At 34.2% G+C, this 18,147-nt stretch overlaps 1 protein-coding gene across 1 annotated transcript in view; it reads right to left on the reverse strand.

Moving 5' to 3' along the window:
* Positions 1-18,147, reverse strand: part of LOC127854535 (uncharacterized) — a 66,897-nt gene that overhangs the window by 4,269 nt on the left and 44,481 nt on the right. Inside the window, exons 23-28 of the mRNA XM_052389600.1 lie at positions 11,840-11,974; positions 6,292-6,426; positions 1,095-1,211; positions 765-792; positions 568-599; positions 98-321 (exon numbers count right to left, since the gene is read on the reverse strand). Of these exons, the coding sequence (XP_052245560.1) occupies positions 98-321; positions 568-599; positions 765-792; positions 1,095-1,211; positions 6,292-6,426; positions 11,840-11,974 (671 nt within the window). The remainder of the gene's footprint in view (positions 1-97; positions 322-567; positions 600-764; positions 793-1,094; positions 1,212-6,291; positions 6,427-11,839; positions 11,975-18,147) is intronic.

Consider the following 18,147-nt stretch of genomic DNA (forward strand, 5'->3'; position numbering starts at 1 on the left):
CCAAAAATGGATGATAAAACGAATACAATGAAATAAATGGGGAACATCAAATATATCTGTGCCAACTAGAATCATCAATTTAAATCGTACAACAAACCTGGGGTGACGTGTACATTGGTGTCGCCTCGCGCTCTGTAATGTCGAAAGGGACGACTGCATACGGAACGACAAAGTCGTCATGGCCGTCGACGGGCAATACATCATAGTGATCGCTGTTGTCGTCACTAATTTGGTCGGGCAAGACATCATAATTACCGCTGTTGTCGATATTATTGTCGTCGGGCAAGACATCATAATTACCACTGTTGCTGTCTCTCAATTCTGCAAATAGAATATATTACAATTGTCAATAAATGGTTGTTTATATATAACATACATCTTAAGAGTTAACAACTGTGTTGTTTTAATAACAGTGTGAATAAAAGTATGTGTACAATTTATTGAGTGAACGCATTGCGTAATCATCGATTTGCACAAAAAAGTTAAAGCATATATTATTTTAGAAATAACGTATGGCGTACTGTGTACTTAATATTACTTGGTATTAGAATGATATCAAGCACTCACCTTGTGGAATATCCGACGTTTTTAGTTCAATCCTAAGCAATAAAAAACGCCGCTATCAATATATTGTAACTATACAATGTTATCGATAACTGTGATTCCAATTAAAAAAATACCATTTTATATTCACAATTCAGTTTTATTTCAAAATTTATCCAAATGAGTACAAAGAGTAATGTATGTGAAACGCATGAACTTACTGTTGAACGGCGTTTAGAGCCCTCTTCCCTGTATTTGAAATACATAAATGACTTTACTCAGTTAGATTTAAATATGTTTTATTAATTCAGAGTGTCCTTTTTAATACAAATTCTGCTATCAAAATATTGCATAATCGCGATTCGAATTGAAAACAACTAAATGGCTTATTAAGTTGATGTAATTGAAATGAAGTATCAAATTTTGTATTATATAAAAGAAAAACATCATTAAGAAGCTTTCATACACGAATCAATTCTAAAAAAAGTTCAACCCCTTCTTGTTGACAAAATGTCAAACATATTATGTAGTATATTTATTTATATTCTTACGTTTCTTCCTTCGGATACACAAACAAGCAGTGGTGGTGAAGCCAACTATTAGCACACATGATCCCAAAGTCGTTGCAATCCATATACTTGTAGACGATTGCTTTGAATCTTCATCGGCTTTGACATATTTGATAAAACGTTATTGATGTGTCAATATTCAACGACATTCTAATTCATGCAATTTGATATAATAGAATCGAATTTTGAATTGGTAAAAGTAGTTGTATTAGCAATTGTAAAAGTAGTAGTACTTATAACAATTGTAGTTCTGTAACAGGTCGTCGTGGCGTAGTGGATACTGCGTCCGACTTGCGACCGAGAGGTCACTGATTTGATCCCCATTACGGGAGCGTTCTTTAGATCTACCCCAGGAAACTGACTTACAGTTTTCACATATAAGACTTTCTATGCAATCAAACTTAAATAAATAGTTTTAAACAAACTAACCATTGTAGTACTTTTTGTTGCTGGTTTTCTTGTTGTTTAAGAAGTTATAAGCATATTGAATACTTTAATTGGGAGCATAGACTTCAAGCATAGCAAATAGTTGTATTATTTGTATTGTTCAATATTAGATTATTTTATTTTGTATTATGCAACATCTCTTGAAGTTGTATTTGACCCTTACCTCTGGCCAAGACTATGCGATAGCTTAATACTAAATATGCTTTGTGTACCTAATTTCGTTTGCATACGTTAACAGCTACGAAGGGATATGATAAAATGAAAAGCGGTTTTAACACGTAACCATTAAGGAGAGTCCGCACCGGAAGCAGCGGTCAATGTGCCTCTGATAGAATAAAGTTTCATGCTAGCTTTAATAGCGTGTCTTCTTCATTGATTATTTAAGTGGCATTGTGCGTTTTCTTGTTCATGCAGGCCAATGGTAAATCCGGAGACCTTCAACCAAGGCACACTATCAGGGACCGTGATGATCTACAAAACGGCGATGACCTCGATGGTGAAGCGTCCTAATCCGATTTAAAAGTAACTATTTATTCGTACATTTCGGACATTGTTAACGTCAGTGCGACGTCACTGACGTAACCATACATACGAGACTGCGCTAGCAGCAGCGGCCAAGATGTATCTAGTGTACTGAAAAGTTGCTTCGATATGCTTGAATAGTTTAAATTAAAAAAACTATGATCATACTCGCTGTAATAGCATGTTTTTGTCAATAAGTTTTTAGGTCTGACATGCGTTTTTCTCGAGAAGACCAACAGTATATTCGGCGACCATCATCCTTGGTACATGATAATGGGCCTTGGAGACCTACACAACATCCCTGGTCTTCTCGAGAGTTGTCGGAAATGCGTTTTCTCACTCGTGCAGACCAACGATATATCCGAGGACTTATAATCTTAGTGAAAGATTTGGGACCGAGGGGACTCTCGGCTCGATATCGACAAGTATTACGCCAAAAGTGGTGCATCTGGTTCCTTTTTGCAGCCGCTAAAAACAAACTTTATTTTACTAAATAACATACACCCATGTATTGCAATAGTTGTTTTAAATTTCCAACCTACATATGCAATTATTTTCAGTGATAGGTAGTATCATTTGGTTCCTTTATTATTATTTTTTTTAAGTAAGAAAATGTCTGGTTCTTTCCCGATTTTAATAACCAGTAAAAAGTAACACGCCGAAGTATGCGTAACAATTGCGCTGTGTATGCGTTAATAATGCACATATTTTTCTCGCTCGTGCAGACCAACGGTACATTTTGAGACCTTGAAATATAGTTCGGACAACGTTGACGTCAGTGCGGCGTCGCTGATGTCACCGTAAAAGAGAGACTGCAGTGAAAGCAGCAGACCCGTTGCGCTAGTTTACTGGAAGGATTTATTGAGATGCCTTATTTTTTGTTTTTGATTCAATGACCTATGCGCATATCGTACTAGTGTGTCTTTGGATTAAGTTGTAACTTCGAAAACTCGTTTCCTTGTTCGCACAGGGTAAAGGTTTATCCGAAAACCATCATCATTTGCAAATGCATAGGACCCAAGGGCACCGACAAAAGGGCCATGGTCTCGGTGATGACCAGTCCTACGCCAAAGCAAGCGCACCTGATTCTTTTTTTCTTAATCAGCCACAAAGAAAGTATGTTATCATTTATAAATAGTCTTTTAAATATATTGCAATAATTTTGTTTGATATGCAGTATTGTTTTGTTCTTTGTTATGTATGTTTTAATCAAGTTATTGGCTTTTGTGGATATGTAGTATTCCCTACTTTGTTAAATAAAATGTATAATTAGTCAGACAATGCCAGTTCGATATTATCGTCTTTATAATACTTGTTCTTTAGTATTGCTCGTCAAATAAAGTATACTTTATGTACAGACCACATGATTAAATCAATCTGAAATATCGCACATAACATCTAAAATAGTGAAATATCCGTAAGCGATCGTCCGAAATAAAGGCTTCATATTAAGTAACACACTTTATACAAGCTCCATATTTTGAGTATTTTAAGTATTACTGAAACACGAAAGCTTAAAAAGTTACAAACATTTACTGCTTTTATAGATTTTAGAAAAGCGTACGATCGCATAGACCGTCAATCTCTGTGGAATAAGTTGCATCAGCAGGTGGGGATAAGGGGCAGAATGTTCCATGCAATACAATCATTATATAATGATGTTACGTGCTGTATACGCCTGAACGGGGTTGATACATCGTGGTTTGATGTAAAATGCGGATTAAAACAAGGCTGCCCATTATCTCCTATGCTGTTCAACTTGTACATTAATGATCTAGTTGCATATATGAATAATATAGACAAAGGTGTATGTACTGGAGAAAGACAAATATGCATTTTGCTTTATGCTGACGATATTGTTCTGTTGGCGGAAAATGCCCAGGACCTTCAAACCATGTTAGATGCTTTAGCTATTTGGTGTAGTTAAAATAAAATGACTGTCAATTTTGAAAAATCTAATATTGTTCACTTCAAAGCCAGCATTATCTCTAAAACTGAACATATATTTAAATTTAATTCAGAGAAGCTGGATATTGTTCATAGCTACAAGTATCTTGGTGTTGTATTGAATGAATATTTAGATATAATGAAATTGCTAAATATGTTGCAATGTCAGCTTCAAGGGCACTTGGTCTTGTTATATCTAAAAGTAATGCATTTCGTGGTTTTCACTACTCTTCATTTACAACACTATATGATTCATTGGTATGGCCCATAATCAATAACAGAGCCTCAATATGGGGTATAGATCATATTCATGCATAAATGCAGTACATCATAGAGCTATGCGATATTTCTTGGGTGTTGGAAAGTATACTCCGAATGTTGCTTTAAGTGGAGAGATGGGTTGGAAACCACCAATTGTTAGACAATGGGTTTCAATATTTAGACAGTATTTTAGAGCAATGAGTATGAATGATAATATAATTAATAAATCAATATATATGTGGTCCAAAGCTTGCAATGTTAAAATGTTTTTTATAGATTGAAGAAACTTATATCAGAAATTAATAGTGCTCATATATTTAAGAATAATATTGGCAATGCTAAACCTACTATAACAATGTTGGAAGTGAAATTATTAGATATTGAAAAGAATAAGTGGAAGATACTGTTTGAGAGGCACACTGCTATAAGAGGAAACGGTGGTAATAAATTAAGAACTTACAGAAAATTTAAATCACAGTATTGTACAGAAAACTATCTTATGTGTAATATGCCATTTCAATATAGATCAGCGTTTACAAAGTTTAGGTGTGGTGTTGCGCCACAAAGAATAGAAACAGGTCGCTATGAAAATATTGATGTGTCAAATAGAAAATGTTTTAATTGTCCTGATTATGTTGAAGATGACAAGCATGTGTTGTTTGATTGTCCGTTATATAGTGATATTAGAAAAGACCTAGTCTCTGAACTCGATAATATGTTTGCAAATAATAATATGTCAGATAACGACAAACTAGTTAGAATGTTTAGTGACGAAAACCTTGTGTATTTATCTGCCAAAGCCTGCCATCATATTCTAGTAGAAAGAAAAAGAAAACTGTATTGTAGAGTTTGATCTTTTAATGTGTTTAAATTTTAAAAATGTGTAAATAATGTTAACTGAATAAGAATTTTTTTTATTGTTTAGGTATTCATGCTTATTCTAGCCACATACAAGAAGCAGCCACTAAAAGATGGATATGTCTTTTAAATTTTGTAGGATATTACATTGATTGTTTAGGTTATTTTTTTGTAATTTTTATTTTATTTTTTTAGCATCTCCTATTTATAAGTACTGAAGGGATTCACCTTCTGTTGCATGATTTTGAGTGTTTGACCTGGATATATAAATATGAGTATCTAGTAGCTGCTTCTGGTATCATTATATGATACATTGTATGTAAACAGCTGTATTATAAGTGTTAAATATCAAGTTTTCAATTTTCATAAGAATGTATACATTCAACGCTAGTATAATAGTAATTTTCTGGGGTATAATACATTCCTTTCTTGTTGCATAATACTACCATACTCACTAAACCATCCTTTAAACATCTTAATAAATTTTTTGTAGGCGTTACACTTCTTTACAATTTGTATTTTGACAACTTTAATTTTATTCAATTTTCAGCCCCAATTAGAAGTTAAATTGGCACTAGATTTGCAAAATGATCTTTATACACCCATAGCAATTAGATCTAAGATTTATCTTACTCTTATATATTTTGTATTAACTAAAACCGATATTTGAAGTTGAAAACTTGAACAACATTCTGGTATGTTAAAGTGAAATATGTTCATTAAGTTTTAGCTATTGACGTAGAACTGTATTTTTATAATATGTACAGTCTCTTATAACTCAAATGTGAGTGGCATTTATGTACTATGTTTTAAAGTTATTTTATATATGTTTTACTAGGTACATGATAATGAGACTTTAATAAACTATCTTATCTTATCTTATCTTATCTTACAATGACGTAACAATGGTTCAGTTGCGTCCACAAAGATATGCATTGATTATTGCGATAGTGATCAGCAAGATTGTTGCAGACTGTATGGTCTAGTAAATGACTATTTGAGGACATTAAGCTTTAAATGTGCATGGATTGCATACTTTTACCATTTAACACATATTCGTATTCGTGTGTGAATGCTCCATTTTGAGACATGTGTTTAATGTTCGTGTGTTTGTGTTTATATTGTATTGAAATTGAGCACTTACTTTCATTACACGCTATTCCTGTCCATCCATCTTTACAGTCCCCATTTCCACATGCACCCGTAACACCGTCGCATGGGCTCAGACGGCAATGACATTGCTTAGAACAGTTTTCGCTGAAACTTCCAAGTGAACAGCCTAAAAATAAACACGTGCAAATGCTGTCAACTTTGGTGGCTTGCAATTGGTTATGCACTAAAATAGAATGGTAAAATAACCAGTTATTCCTTAATTCAAAATCGTGTTACCAATACCAGTGCATGCATAAAGCACACATAAAACAAATACGTGATAATTCTTGTAACACGATTTACATGTGTTTCGTTTATCAACAAAACTTAAACCAAGCTGTAAATTGCGTAAATTGCAAATCGTGTGTCCAATAACATACAGCAAGCATCTTTTTGTAAGGTGTGTCTTCCATTTGTTATAAATTAATAGAAATTAATACTATTTATGTGTTTTACATTTTATGTGTATAACATTAAGAGCTGAGATGATAAATCCAAATCTATACTGATACTGCTGTGCATTATGTATGTGTTCGTAAATCTATGTGCACATGTATGAATCTAAAATGGTCTTTCTGTTGACATATTGAAGAGCATGATATGCGGACGCTACATACTTTATTTTAACATATACAATATTTGTTTGATTTGTGCGTGTATGTTTTTATTAATTTCATATGAACACTTACTTTCAATGCAAGCAAATTCGTTGAATTGATATCCCCCGCCAATATGCTTCTGGACACAAAAGTGTTATATTTGACACTCAATGGACATTAGATTTTAACGTTTTATTTGTACCCGCGGAATGGTTCCGTGGCGTAACGTCGATTTGTGACGTAACGTTATAGAACTTACGTCGTTACCTAGTGATGAACTAGAGCGAGACAATGATTGTTTTTATATTGAGGATCGTTAATAAATTGTCATACCAAAAGCGGGTATTTGGCGTTTATATTGTTCCCACTATCGGGAAAATAGTAAATTACGGATTTCCCATTATCGGGGATAATTCTCCGTGAATAGTAAATTACGGAAATTCCCATTATCGGGGAAACTTCTTAACATTTGGTAGCAGAGCGACGTTTCAAAATTGAATCAGCGATGGATCCAGTTGAATATTTAAAGACAGATTTTGTTGAAGAGGGAAAAAACAAGACTAAAAAACTAATTTTACCAGAGCACGGAAAAAAATAGTGTCACATTTTGAGGGAAATGCATCTAGTGCGACAGTGAAAGACGCTTGCAAGCAATTGGATTTGGCAATGGACGAAGTGGTTAAAGGGCTTGATAGCTTCTCCAATATGTACATAGAAGGAGATGAACTTGAAAAATATGGAGAAGATAGAACTTGAATATGGAAAAACAACGGAGGATGCATGTGCCTATCTAGATGATCTACGCAGTGAAACAGCAAGTCAAGTAAGCAAAGCGTTGTCGCATGACACGGTGAGTAAACTTTATATTTTTAAAGACCGGCGGGTTTCACATAATACTGTGCGACAAAATGCAAATTTCCAAGTATGTGTCGTAATAGGGCCGAGTTCGATGCGCAAAACGAGTGTGGGCGTGAAGCACCTCATGCATCTAACATCAAAGATGAATTTGAAGAAGGCAACGCTATGAGTTCAGGCATCAATCCAACAAGACCTTTGGAGGCAACTCAAACGTGTGGAAATTCCAGTGTTCAGTGGTGATAAGCGAGTCTACCTATCATGGAAAGCAGCATTCCTTGCTTGTATTGACAGAGCGCCAGCCACAGCAGAGTACAAACTGCTTCAGCTTAGACAGTACTTATCTGGCGAAGCGTTAAAAGTAATTGAAAATCTTGGGCTTTCGGCGTTTGCGTACGAATCGGCAAAAGATCGACTTGAAAGGAAATATGGGGGTAGGCGTCGACAGATAGCTATTTACCTAGAAGAACTTGAACACTTCGAAAACGTCCGAATTGGCAACGCAAAAGACCTAGAACAATTTGCCGATCTATTAGACGAAGCAATTATTAATTTGCAGGATGCGGATCAACACCACGAACTTGGAATTGGCTCATTGTATGCAAAATTACAAAGAAAATTACCAGAATCGCTCTTGGCACGATATCATCGTTGGGTCTTTGAGGGTCAACACAATGAGTCAGTATTGTCGCTACGGGCATGGGTTATTCAAGAGGCAAAATTACAAACTATCGCGTCAGAGACCGTGCAAGGAATATCAGGATATTTGATGTCAGAGCATACTTCGAAAAAGACCAACTCTAACAATCAAAGAACGTTTTTTTGTGGTTGCAAAGAAAGCGGGAAAATATTTAAATGCAGAGTATGTGGCAAACAGCATGGAGTATGGAACTGTGACAATTTTAAAGAAATGAACGTTTCACAACGGTGGGACAAAGCAAAACAACTTCATCTTTGCTATCGTTGCATTGGGTTTAACCATGTCGGAAAGTCATGCCGTCGAAGTAGACAATGCGGACAAAATGGATGTGAAGAGCTGCATCACAGACTGTTACACAGAAATGCGCAAAATAGCATAAAATCAAACGCTGCTGACAGTCCAGTTCAATCTCCTACGGAAGAGAAAAGGGCAACATAATTGTCAGCAAAAGTCATACCAGATCTGATTTAGTAGGGCCCCCAACAGTTCCGGTTATTCTCGTAAATGGAAATCGGTCGATAACTGTAAACGCATTGCTAGATGACGCAAGTACAAAAACGTACATCAATAGTGATGTAGCGGCAGAACTCGGCTGTAAAGGTAGAACGGAAAAGGTCAAGGTCAATGTTTTGAATGGCCAAGTCAAGACTTTTGAAACTAGACCTGTTTAATTCGAAGTATGTACTGGAGAAAGACAAATATGCATTTTGCTTTATGCTGACGATATTGTTCTGTTGGCGGAAAATGCCCAGGACCTTCAAACCATGTTAGATGCTTTAGCTATTTGGTGTAGTCAAAATAACTGTCAATTTTGAAAAATCTAATATTGTTCACTTGAAAGCCAGCAGTATCTCTAAAACTGAACATATATTTAAATTTAATTCAGAGAAGCTGGATATTGTTCATAGCTAGAAGTATCTTGGTGTTGTATTGAATGAATATTTAGATTATAATGAAATTGCTAAATCTGTTGCAATGTCAGCTTCAAGGGCACTTGGTCTTGTTATATCTAAAAGTAATGCATTTGGTGGTTTTCACTACTCTACATTTACAAAACTATATGATTCATTGGTATGGCCCATAACCAATAACAGAGCCTCAATATGGGGTGATAGATCATATTCATGCATAAATGCAGTACATCATAGAGCTATGCGATATTTCTTGGGTGTTGGAAAGTATACTCCGAATGTTGCTTTAAGTGGAGAGATGGGTTGGAAACCACCAATTGTTAGACAATGGGTTTCAATATTTAGACAGTATTTTAGAGCAATGAGTATGAATGATAATATAATTAATAAATCAATATATATGTGGTCCAAAGCTTGCAATGTTAAAATGTTTTTTATAGATTGAAGAAACTTATATCAGAAGTTAATAGTGCTCATATATTTAAGAATAATATTGGCAATGCTAAACCTACTATAACAATGTTGGAAGTGAAATTATTAGATATTGAAAAGAATAAGTGGAAGATACTGTTTGAGAGGCACACTGCTATAAGAGGAAACGGTGGTAATAAATTAAGAACTTACAGAAAATTTAAATCACAGTATTGTACAGAAAACTATCTTATGTGTAATATGCCATTTCAATATAGATCAGCTTTTACAAAGTTTAGGTGTGGTGTTGCGCCACAAAGAATAGAAACAGGTCGCTATGAAAATATTGATGTGTCAAATAGAAAATGTTTTAATTGTCCTGATTATGTTGAAGATGACAAGCATGTGTTGTTTGATTGTCCGTTATATAGTGATATTAGAAAAGACCTAGTCTCTGAACTAGATAATATGTTTGCAAATAATAATATGTCAGATAACGACAACTAGTTAGAATGTTTAGTGACGAAAACCTTGTGTATTTATCTGCCAAAGCCTGCCATCATATTCTAGTAGAAAGAAAAAGAAAACTGTATTGTAGAGTTTGATCTTTTAATGTGTTTAAATTTTAAAAATGTGTAAATAATGTTAACTGAATAAGAATTTTTTATTGTTTAGGTATTCATGGTTATTCTAGCCACATACAAGAAGCAGCCACTAAAAGATGGATATGTCTTTTAAATTTTGTAGGATATTACATTGAATGTTTAGGTTATTTTTTTGTAATTTTTATTTTATTTTGTTAGCATCTCCTATTTATAAATACTGAAGGGATTCACCTTCTGTTGCATGATTTTGAGTGTTTGACCTGGATATATAAATATGAGTATCTAGTAGCTGCTTCTGGTATCATTATATGATACATTGTATGTAAACAGCTGTATTATAAGTGTTAAATATCAAGTTTTCAATTTTCATAAGAATGTATACATTCAACGCTAGTATAATAGTAATTTTCTGGGGTATAATAGATTCCTTTCTTGTTGCATAATACTACCATACTCACTAAACCATCCTTTAAACATCTTAATATTGTTTGTAGGCGTTACACTTCTTTACAATTTGTATTTTGACAACTTTAATTTTATTCAATTTTCAGCCCCAATTAGAAATTATATTGGCACTAGATTTGCAAAATGATCTTTATACACCCATAGCAATTAGATCTAAGATTTATCTTACTCTTATATATTTTGTATTAACTAAAACCGATATTTGAAGTTGAAAACTTGAACAACATTCTGGTTTGTTAAAGTGAAATATGTTCATTAAGTTTTAGCTATTGACGTAGAACTGTATTTTTATAATATGTACAGTCTCTTATAACTCAAATGTGAGTGGCATTTATGTACTATGTTTTAAAGTTATTTTATATATGTTTTACTAGGTTCATGATAATGAGACTTTAATAAACTATCTTATCTTATCTTATCTTACAATGACGTAACAATGGTTCAGTTGCGTCCACAAAGATGCGCATTGATTATTGCGATAGTGATCAGCAAGATTGTTGCAGACTGCATGGTCTAGTAAATGACTATTTGAGGACATTAAGCTTTAAATGTGCATGGATTGCATACTTTTACCATTTAACACATATTCGTATTCGTGTGTGAATGCTCCATTTTCATATTTATATAGCATGTTTGTAGACACTTGCTACGAAAAAATTTGTAATCTGTGAAAAATGTATGTCGTTTTACAATAAAAAATATAAAAGTATCTAGTTTTCTGAAATTTGAAAACGTTGTTATAATGGCCTTGTATTAATTAAGCAAGTGTGAATTTGTTAGCGTACGGTCTTTACTGTGCAATTACGTTATTCCAATTAAAACTATGCATGCATTTTTCATGGATATATGTGCACATATTCGAATGTAAAGACGTCAAATGATCGCCATTTTTTATAGTTATATGCCGACGCAACCTTATGTTTTTTACGAATTTGAGACATGTGTTTAATGTTCGTGTGTTTGTGTTTATATTGTATTGAAATTGAGCACTTACTTTCATTACACGCTATTCCTGTCCATCCATCTTTACAGTCCCCATTTCCACATGCACCCGTAACACCGTCGCATGGGCCCAGACGGCAATGACATTGCTTAGAACAGTTTTCGCTGAAACTTCCAAGTGAACAGCCTAAAAATAAACAAGTGCAAATGCTGTCAACTTTGGTGGCTTGCAATTGGTTATGCACTAAAATAGAATGGTAAGATAACCAGTTATACCTTAATTCAAAATCGTGTTACCAATACCAGTGCATGCATAAAGCACACATAAAACAAATACGTGATAATTCTTGTAACACGATTTACATGTGTTTCGTTTATCAACAAAACTTAAACCAAGCTGTAAATTGCGTAAATTGCGTTTCATGTGTCCAATAACATACAGCAAGGATCTTTTTGTAAGGTGTGTCTTCCATTTGTTATAAATTAATAGAAATTAACACTATTTATGTGTTTTACATTTTATGTGTATAACATTAAGAGCTGAGATGATAAATCCAAATCTATACTGATACTGCTGTGCATTATGTATGTGTTCGTAAATCTATGTGCACATGTATGAATCTAAAATGGTCTTTCTGTTGACATATTGAAGAGCATGATATGCGGACGCTACATACTTTATTTTAACATATACAATATTTGTTTGAATTGTGCGTGTATGTTTTTATTAATTTCATATGAACACTTACTTTCATTGCAAGCAAATTCGTTGAATTGATATCCCCCGCCAATATGCTTCTGGACACAAAAGTGTTATATTTGACACTCAATGGACATTAGATTTTAACGTTTTATTTGTACCAGCGGAATGGTTCCGTGACGTAACGTCGATTTGTGACGTAACGTTATAGAACTTACGTCGTTACCTAGTGATGAACTAGATAGAGACAAGGATTGTTTTTATATTGAGGATCGTTAATAAATTGTCATACCAAAAGCGGGTATTTGGCGTTTATATTGTTCCCACTATCGGGAAAATAGTAAATTACGGATTTCCCGTTATCGGGGATAATTCTCCGTGAATAGTAAATTACGGAAATTCCCATTATCGGGGAAACTTCTTAACATTGGGTAGCAGAGCGACGTTTCAAAATTGAATCAGCGATGGATCCAGTTGAATATTTAAAGACAGATTTTGTTGAAGAGGGAAAAAACAAGACTGAAAACTAATTTTACCAGAGCACGGTAAAAAGATAGTGTCACATTTTGAGGGAAATGCATCTAGTGCGACAGTGAAAGACGCTTGCAAGCAATTGGATTTGGCAATGGACGAAGTGGTTAAAGGGCTTGATAGTTTTCCAATATGTACATAGAAGGAGATGAACTTGAAAAATATGGAGAAGATAGAACTTGAATATGGAAAAACAACGGAGGATGCATGTGCCTATCTAGATGATCTACGCAGTGAAACAGCAAGTCAAGTAAGCAAAGCGTTGTCGCATGACACGGTGAGTAAACTTTATAATTTTAAAGACCGGCGGGTTTCACATAATACTGTGCGACAAAATGACAAATTTGCAAGTATGTGTCGTAATAGATCCGGGTTCGATGCGCAAAACGATTGTGGGCGTGAAGCACCTCATGCATCTAACATCAAAGATGAATTTGAAGAAGGCAACGCTATGAGTTCAGGCATCAATCCAACAAGACCTTTGGAGGCAACTCAAACGTGTGGAAATTCCAGTGTTCAGTGGTGATAAGCGAGTCTACCAATCATGGAAAGCAGCATTCCTTGCTTGTATTGACAGAGCGCCAGCCACAGCAGAGTACAAACTGCTTCAGCTTAGACAGTACTTATCTGGCGAAGCGTTAAAAGTAATTGAAAATCTTGGGCACTCGGCGTTTGCGTACGAATCGGCAAAAGATCGACTTGAAAGGAAATATGGGGGTAGGCGTCGACAGATAGCTATTTACCTAGAAGAACTTGAACACTTCGAAAACGTCCCAATTGGCAACGCAAAAGACCTAGAACAATTTGCCGATCTATTAGACGAAGCAATTATTAATTTGCAGGATGCGGATCAACACCACGAACTTGGAATTGGCTCATTGTATGCAAAATTACAAAGAAAATTACCAGAATCGCTCTTGGCACGATATCATCGTTGGGTCTTTGAGGGTCAACACAATGAGTCAGTATTGTCGCTACGGGCATGGTTTATTCAAGAGGCAAAATTACAAACTATCGCGTCAGAGACCGCGCAAGGAATATCAGGATATTTGATGTCAGAGCATACTTCGAAAAAGACCAACTCTAACAATCAAAGAACGTTTTTTGTGGTTCCGAAGAAAGCGGGAAAATATTTAAATGCAGAGTATGTGGCAAACAGCATGGAGTATGGAACTGTGACAATTTTAAAGAAATGAACGTTTCACAACGGTGGGACAAAGCAAAACAACTTCATCTTTGCTATCATTGCATTGGGTTTAACCATGTCGGAAAGTCATGCCGTCGAAGTAGACAATGCGGACACAATGGATGTGAAGAGCTGCATCACAGACTGTTACACAGAAATGCGCAAAATAGCATAAAATCAAACGCTGCTGACAGTCCAGTTCAATCTCCTACGGAAGAGAAAAGGGCAACATAATTGTCAGCAAAAGTCATACCAGATCTGATTTAGTAGGGCCCCCAACAGTTCCGGTTATTCTCGTAAATGGAAATCGGTCGATAACTGTAAACGCATTGCTAGATGACGCAAGTACAAAAACGTACATCAATAGTGATGTAGCGGCAGAACTCGGCTGTAAAGGTAGAACGGAAAAGGTCAAGGTCAATGTTTTGAATGGCCAAGTCGAGACTTTTGAAACTAGACCTGTTGAATTCGAAGTATGTACTGGAGAAAGACAAATATGCATTTTGCTTTATGCTGACGATATTGTTCTGTTGGCGGAAAATGCCCAGGACCTTCAAACCATGTTAGATGCTTTAGCTATTTGGTGTAGTCAAAATAACTGTCAATTTTGAAAAATCTAATATTGTTCACTTGAAAGCCAGCAGTATCTCTAAAACTGAACATATATTTAAATTTAATTCAGAGAAGCTGGATATTGTTCATAGCTACAAGTATCTTGGTGTTGTATTAAATGAATGTTTAGATTATAATGAAATTGCTAAATCTGTTGCAATGTCAGCTTCAAGGGCACTTGGTCTTGTTATATCTAAAAGTAATGCATTTGGTGGTTTTCACTACTCTACATTTACAAAACTATATGATTCATTGGTATGGCCCATAACCAATAACAGAGCCTCAATATGGGGTGATAGATCATATTCATGCATAAATGCAGTACATCATAGAGCTATGCGATATTTCTTGGGTGTTGGAAAGTATACTCCGAATGTTGCTTTAAGTGGAGAGATGGGTTGGAAACCACCAATTGTTAGACAATGGGTTTCAATATTTAGACAGTATTTTAGAGCAATGAGTATGAATGATAATATAATTAATAAATCAATATATATGTGGTCCAAAGCTTGCAATGTTAAAATGTTTTTTATAGATTGAAGAAACTTATATCAGAAGTTAATAGTGCTCATATATTTAAGAATAATATTGGCAATGCTAAACCTACTATAACAATGTTGGAAGTGAAATTATTAGATATTGAAAAGAATAAGTGGAAGATACTGTTGGAGAGGCACACTGCTATAAGAGGAAACGGTGGTAATAAATTAAGAACTTACAGAAAATTTAAATCACAGTATTGTACAGAAAACTATCTTATGTGTAATATGCCATTTCAATATAGATCAGCTTTTACAAAGTTTAGGTGTGGTGTTGCGCCACAAAGAATAGAAACAGGTCGCTATGAAAATATTGATGTGTCAAATAGAAAATGTTTTAATTGTCCAGATTATGTTGAAGATGACAAGCATGTGTTGTTTGATTGTCCGTTATATAGTGATATTAGAAAAGACCTAGTCTCTGAACTCGATAATATGTTTGCAAATAATAATATGTCAGATAACGACAAACTAGTTAGAATGTTTAGTGACGAAAACCTTGTGTATTTATCTGCCAAAGCCTGCCATCATATTCTAGTAGAAAGAAAAAGAAAACTGTATTGTAGAGTTTGATCTTTTAATGTGTTTAAATTTTAAAAATGTGTAAATAATGTTAACTGAATAAGAATTTTTTATTGTTTAGGTATTCATGGTTATTCTAGCCACATACAAGAAGCAGCCACTAAAAGATGGATATGTCTTTTAAATTTTGTAGGATATTACATTGGATGTTTAGGTTATTTTTTTGTAATTTTTATTTTATTTTGTTAGCATCTCCTATTTATAAATACTGAAGGGATTCACCTTCTGTTGCATGATTTTGAGTGTTTGACCTGGATATATAAATATGAGTATCTAGTAGCTGCTTCTGGTATCATTATATGATACATTGTATGTAAACAGCTGTATTATAAGTGTTAAATATCAAGTTTTCAATTTTCATAAGAATGTATACATTCAACGCTAGTATAATAGTAATTTTCTGGGGTATAATAGATTCCTTTCTTGTTGCATAATACTACCATACTCACTAAACCATCCTTTAAACATCTTAATATTGTTTGTAGGCGTTACACTTCTTTACAATTTGTATTTTGACAACTTTAATTTTATTCAATTTTCAGCCCCAATTAGAAATTATATTGGCACTAGATTTGCAAAATGATCTTTATACACCCATAGCAATTAGATCTAAGATTTATCTTACTCTTATATATTTTGTATTAACTAAAACCGATATTTGAAGTTGAAAACTTGAACAACATTCTGGTTTGTTAAAGTGAAATATGTTCATTAAGTTTTAGCTATTGACGTAGAACTGTATTTTTATAATATGTACAGTCTCTTATAACTCAAATGTGAGTGGCATTTATGTACTATGTTTTAAAGTTATTTTATATATGTTTTACTAGGTACATGATAATGAGACTTTAATAAACTATCTTATCTTATCTTATCTTACAATGACGTAACAATGGTTCAGTTGCGTCCACAAAGATGCGCATTGATTATTGCGATAGTGATCAGCAAGATTGTTGCAGACTGCATGGTCTAGTAAATGACTATTTGAGGACATTAAGCTTTAAATGTGCATGGATTGCATACTTTTACCATTTAACACATATTCGTATTCGTGTGTGAATGCTCCATTTTCATATTTATATAGCATGTTTGTAGACACTTGCTACGAAAAAATTTGTAATCTGTGAAAAATGAATGTCGTTTTACAATAAAAAATATAAAAGTATCTAGTTTTCTGAAATTTGAAAACGTTGTTATAATGGCCCTGTATTAATTAAGCAAGTGTGTTTTTGTTAGCGTACGGTCTTTACTGTGCAATTACGTTATTCCAATTAAAACTATGCATGCATTTTTCATGGATATATGTGCACATATTCGAATGTAAAGACGTCAAATGATCGCCATTTTTTATAGTTATATGCCGACGCAACCTTATGTTATTTACGAATTTGAGACATGTGTTTAATGTTCGTGTGTATGTGTTTATATTGTATTGAAATTGAGCACTTACTTTCATTACACGCTATTCCTGTCCATCCATCTGTACAGTCCCCATTTCCACATGCACCCGTAACACCGTCGCATGGGCCCAGACGGCAATGACATTGCTTAGAACAGTTTTCGCTGAAACTTCCAAGTGAACAGCCTAAAAATAAACACGTGCAAATGCTGTCAACTTTGGTGGCTTGCAATTGGTTATGCACTAAAATAGAATGGTAAGATAACCAGTTATACCTTAATTCAAAATCGTGTTACCAATACCAGTGCATGCATAAAGCACACATAAAACAAATACGTGATAATTCTTGTAACACGATTTACATGTGTTTCGTTTATCAACAAAACTTAAACCAAGCTGTAAATTGCGTAAATTGCAAATCATGTGTCCAATAACATACAGCAAGCATCTTTTTGTAAGGTGTGTCTTCCATTTGCTATAAATTAATAGAAATTAACACTATTTATGTGTTTTACATTTTATGTGTATAACATTAAGAGCTGAGATGATAAATCCAAATCTATACTGATACTGCTGTGCATTATGTATGTGTTCGTAAATCTATGTGCACATGTATGAATCTAAAATAGTCTTTCTGTTGACATATTGAAGAGCATGATATGCGGACGCTACATACTTTATTTTAACATAAACAATATTTGTTTGATTTGTGCGTGTATGTTTTTATTAATTTCATATGAACACTTACTTTTATTGCAAGCTAATTCGTTGAATTGATATCCCCCGCCAATATGCTTCTGGACACAAAAGT

This window comes from Dreissena polymorpha, chromosome 13, assembly GCF_020536995.1.
Source record: "Dreissena polymorpha isolate Duluth1 chromosome 13, UMN_Dpol_1.0, whole genome shotgun sequence".
In the NCBI taxonomy this organism is placed as follows: Eukaryota; Metazoa; Mollusca; class Bivalvia; order Myida; family Dreissenidae; genus Dreissena; species Dreissena polymorpha.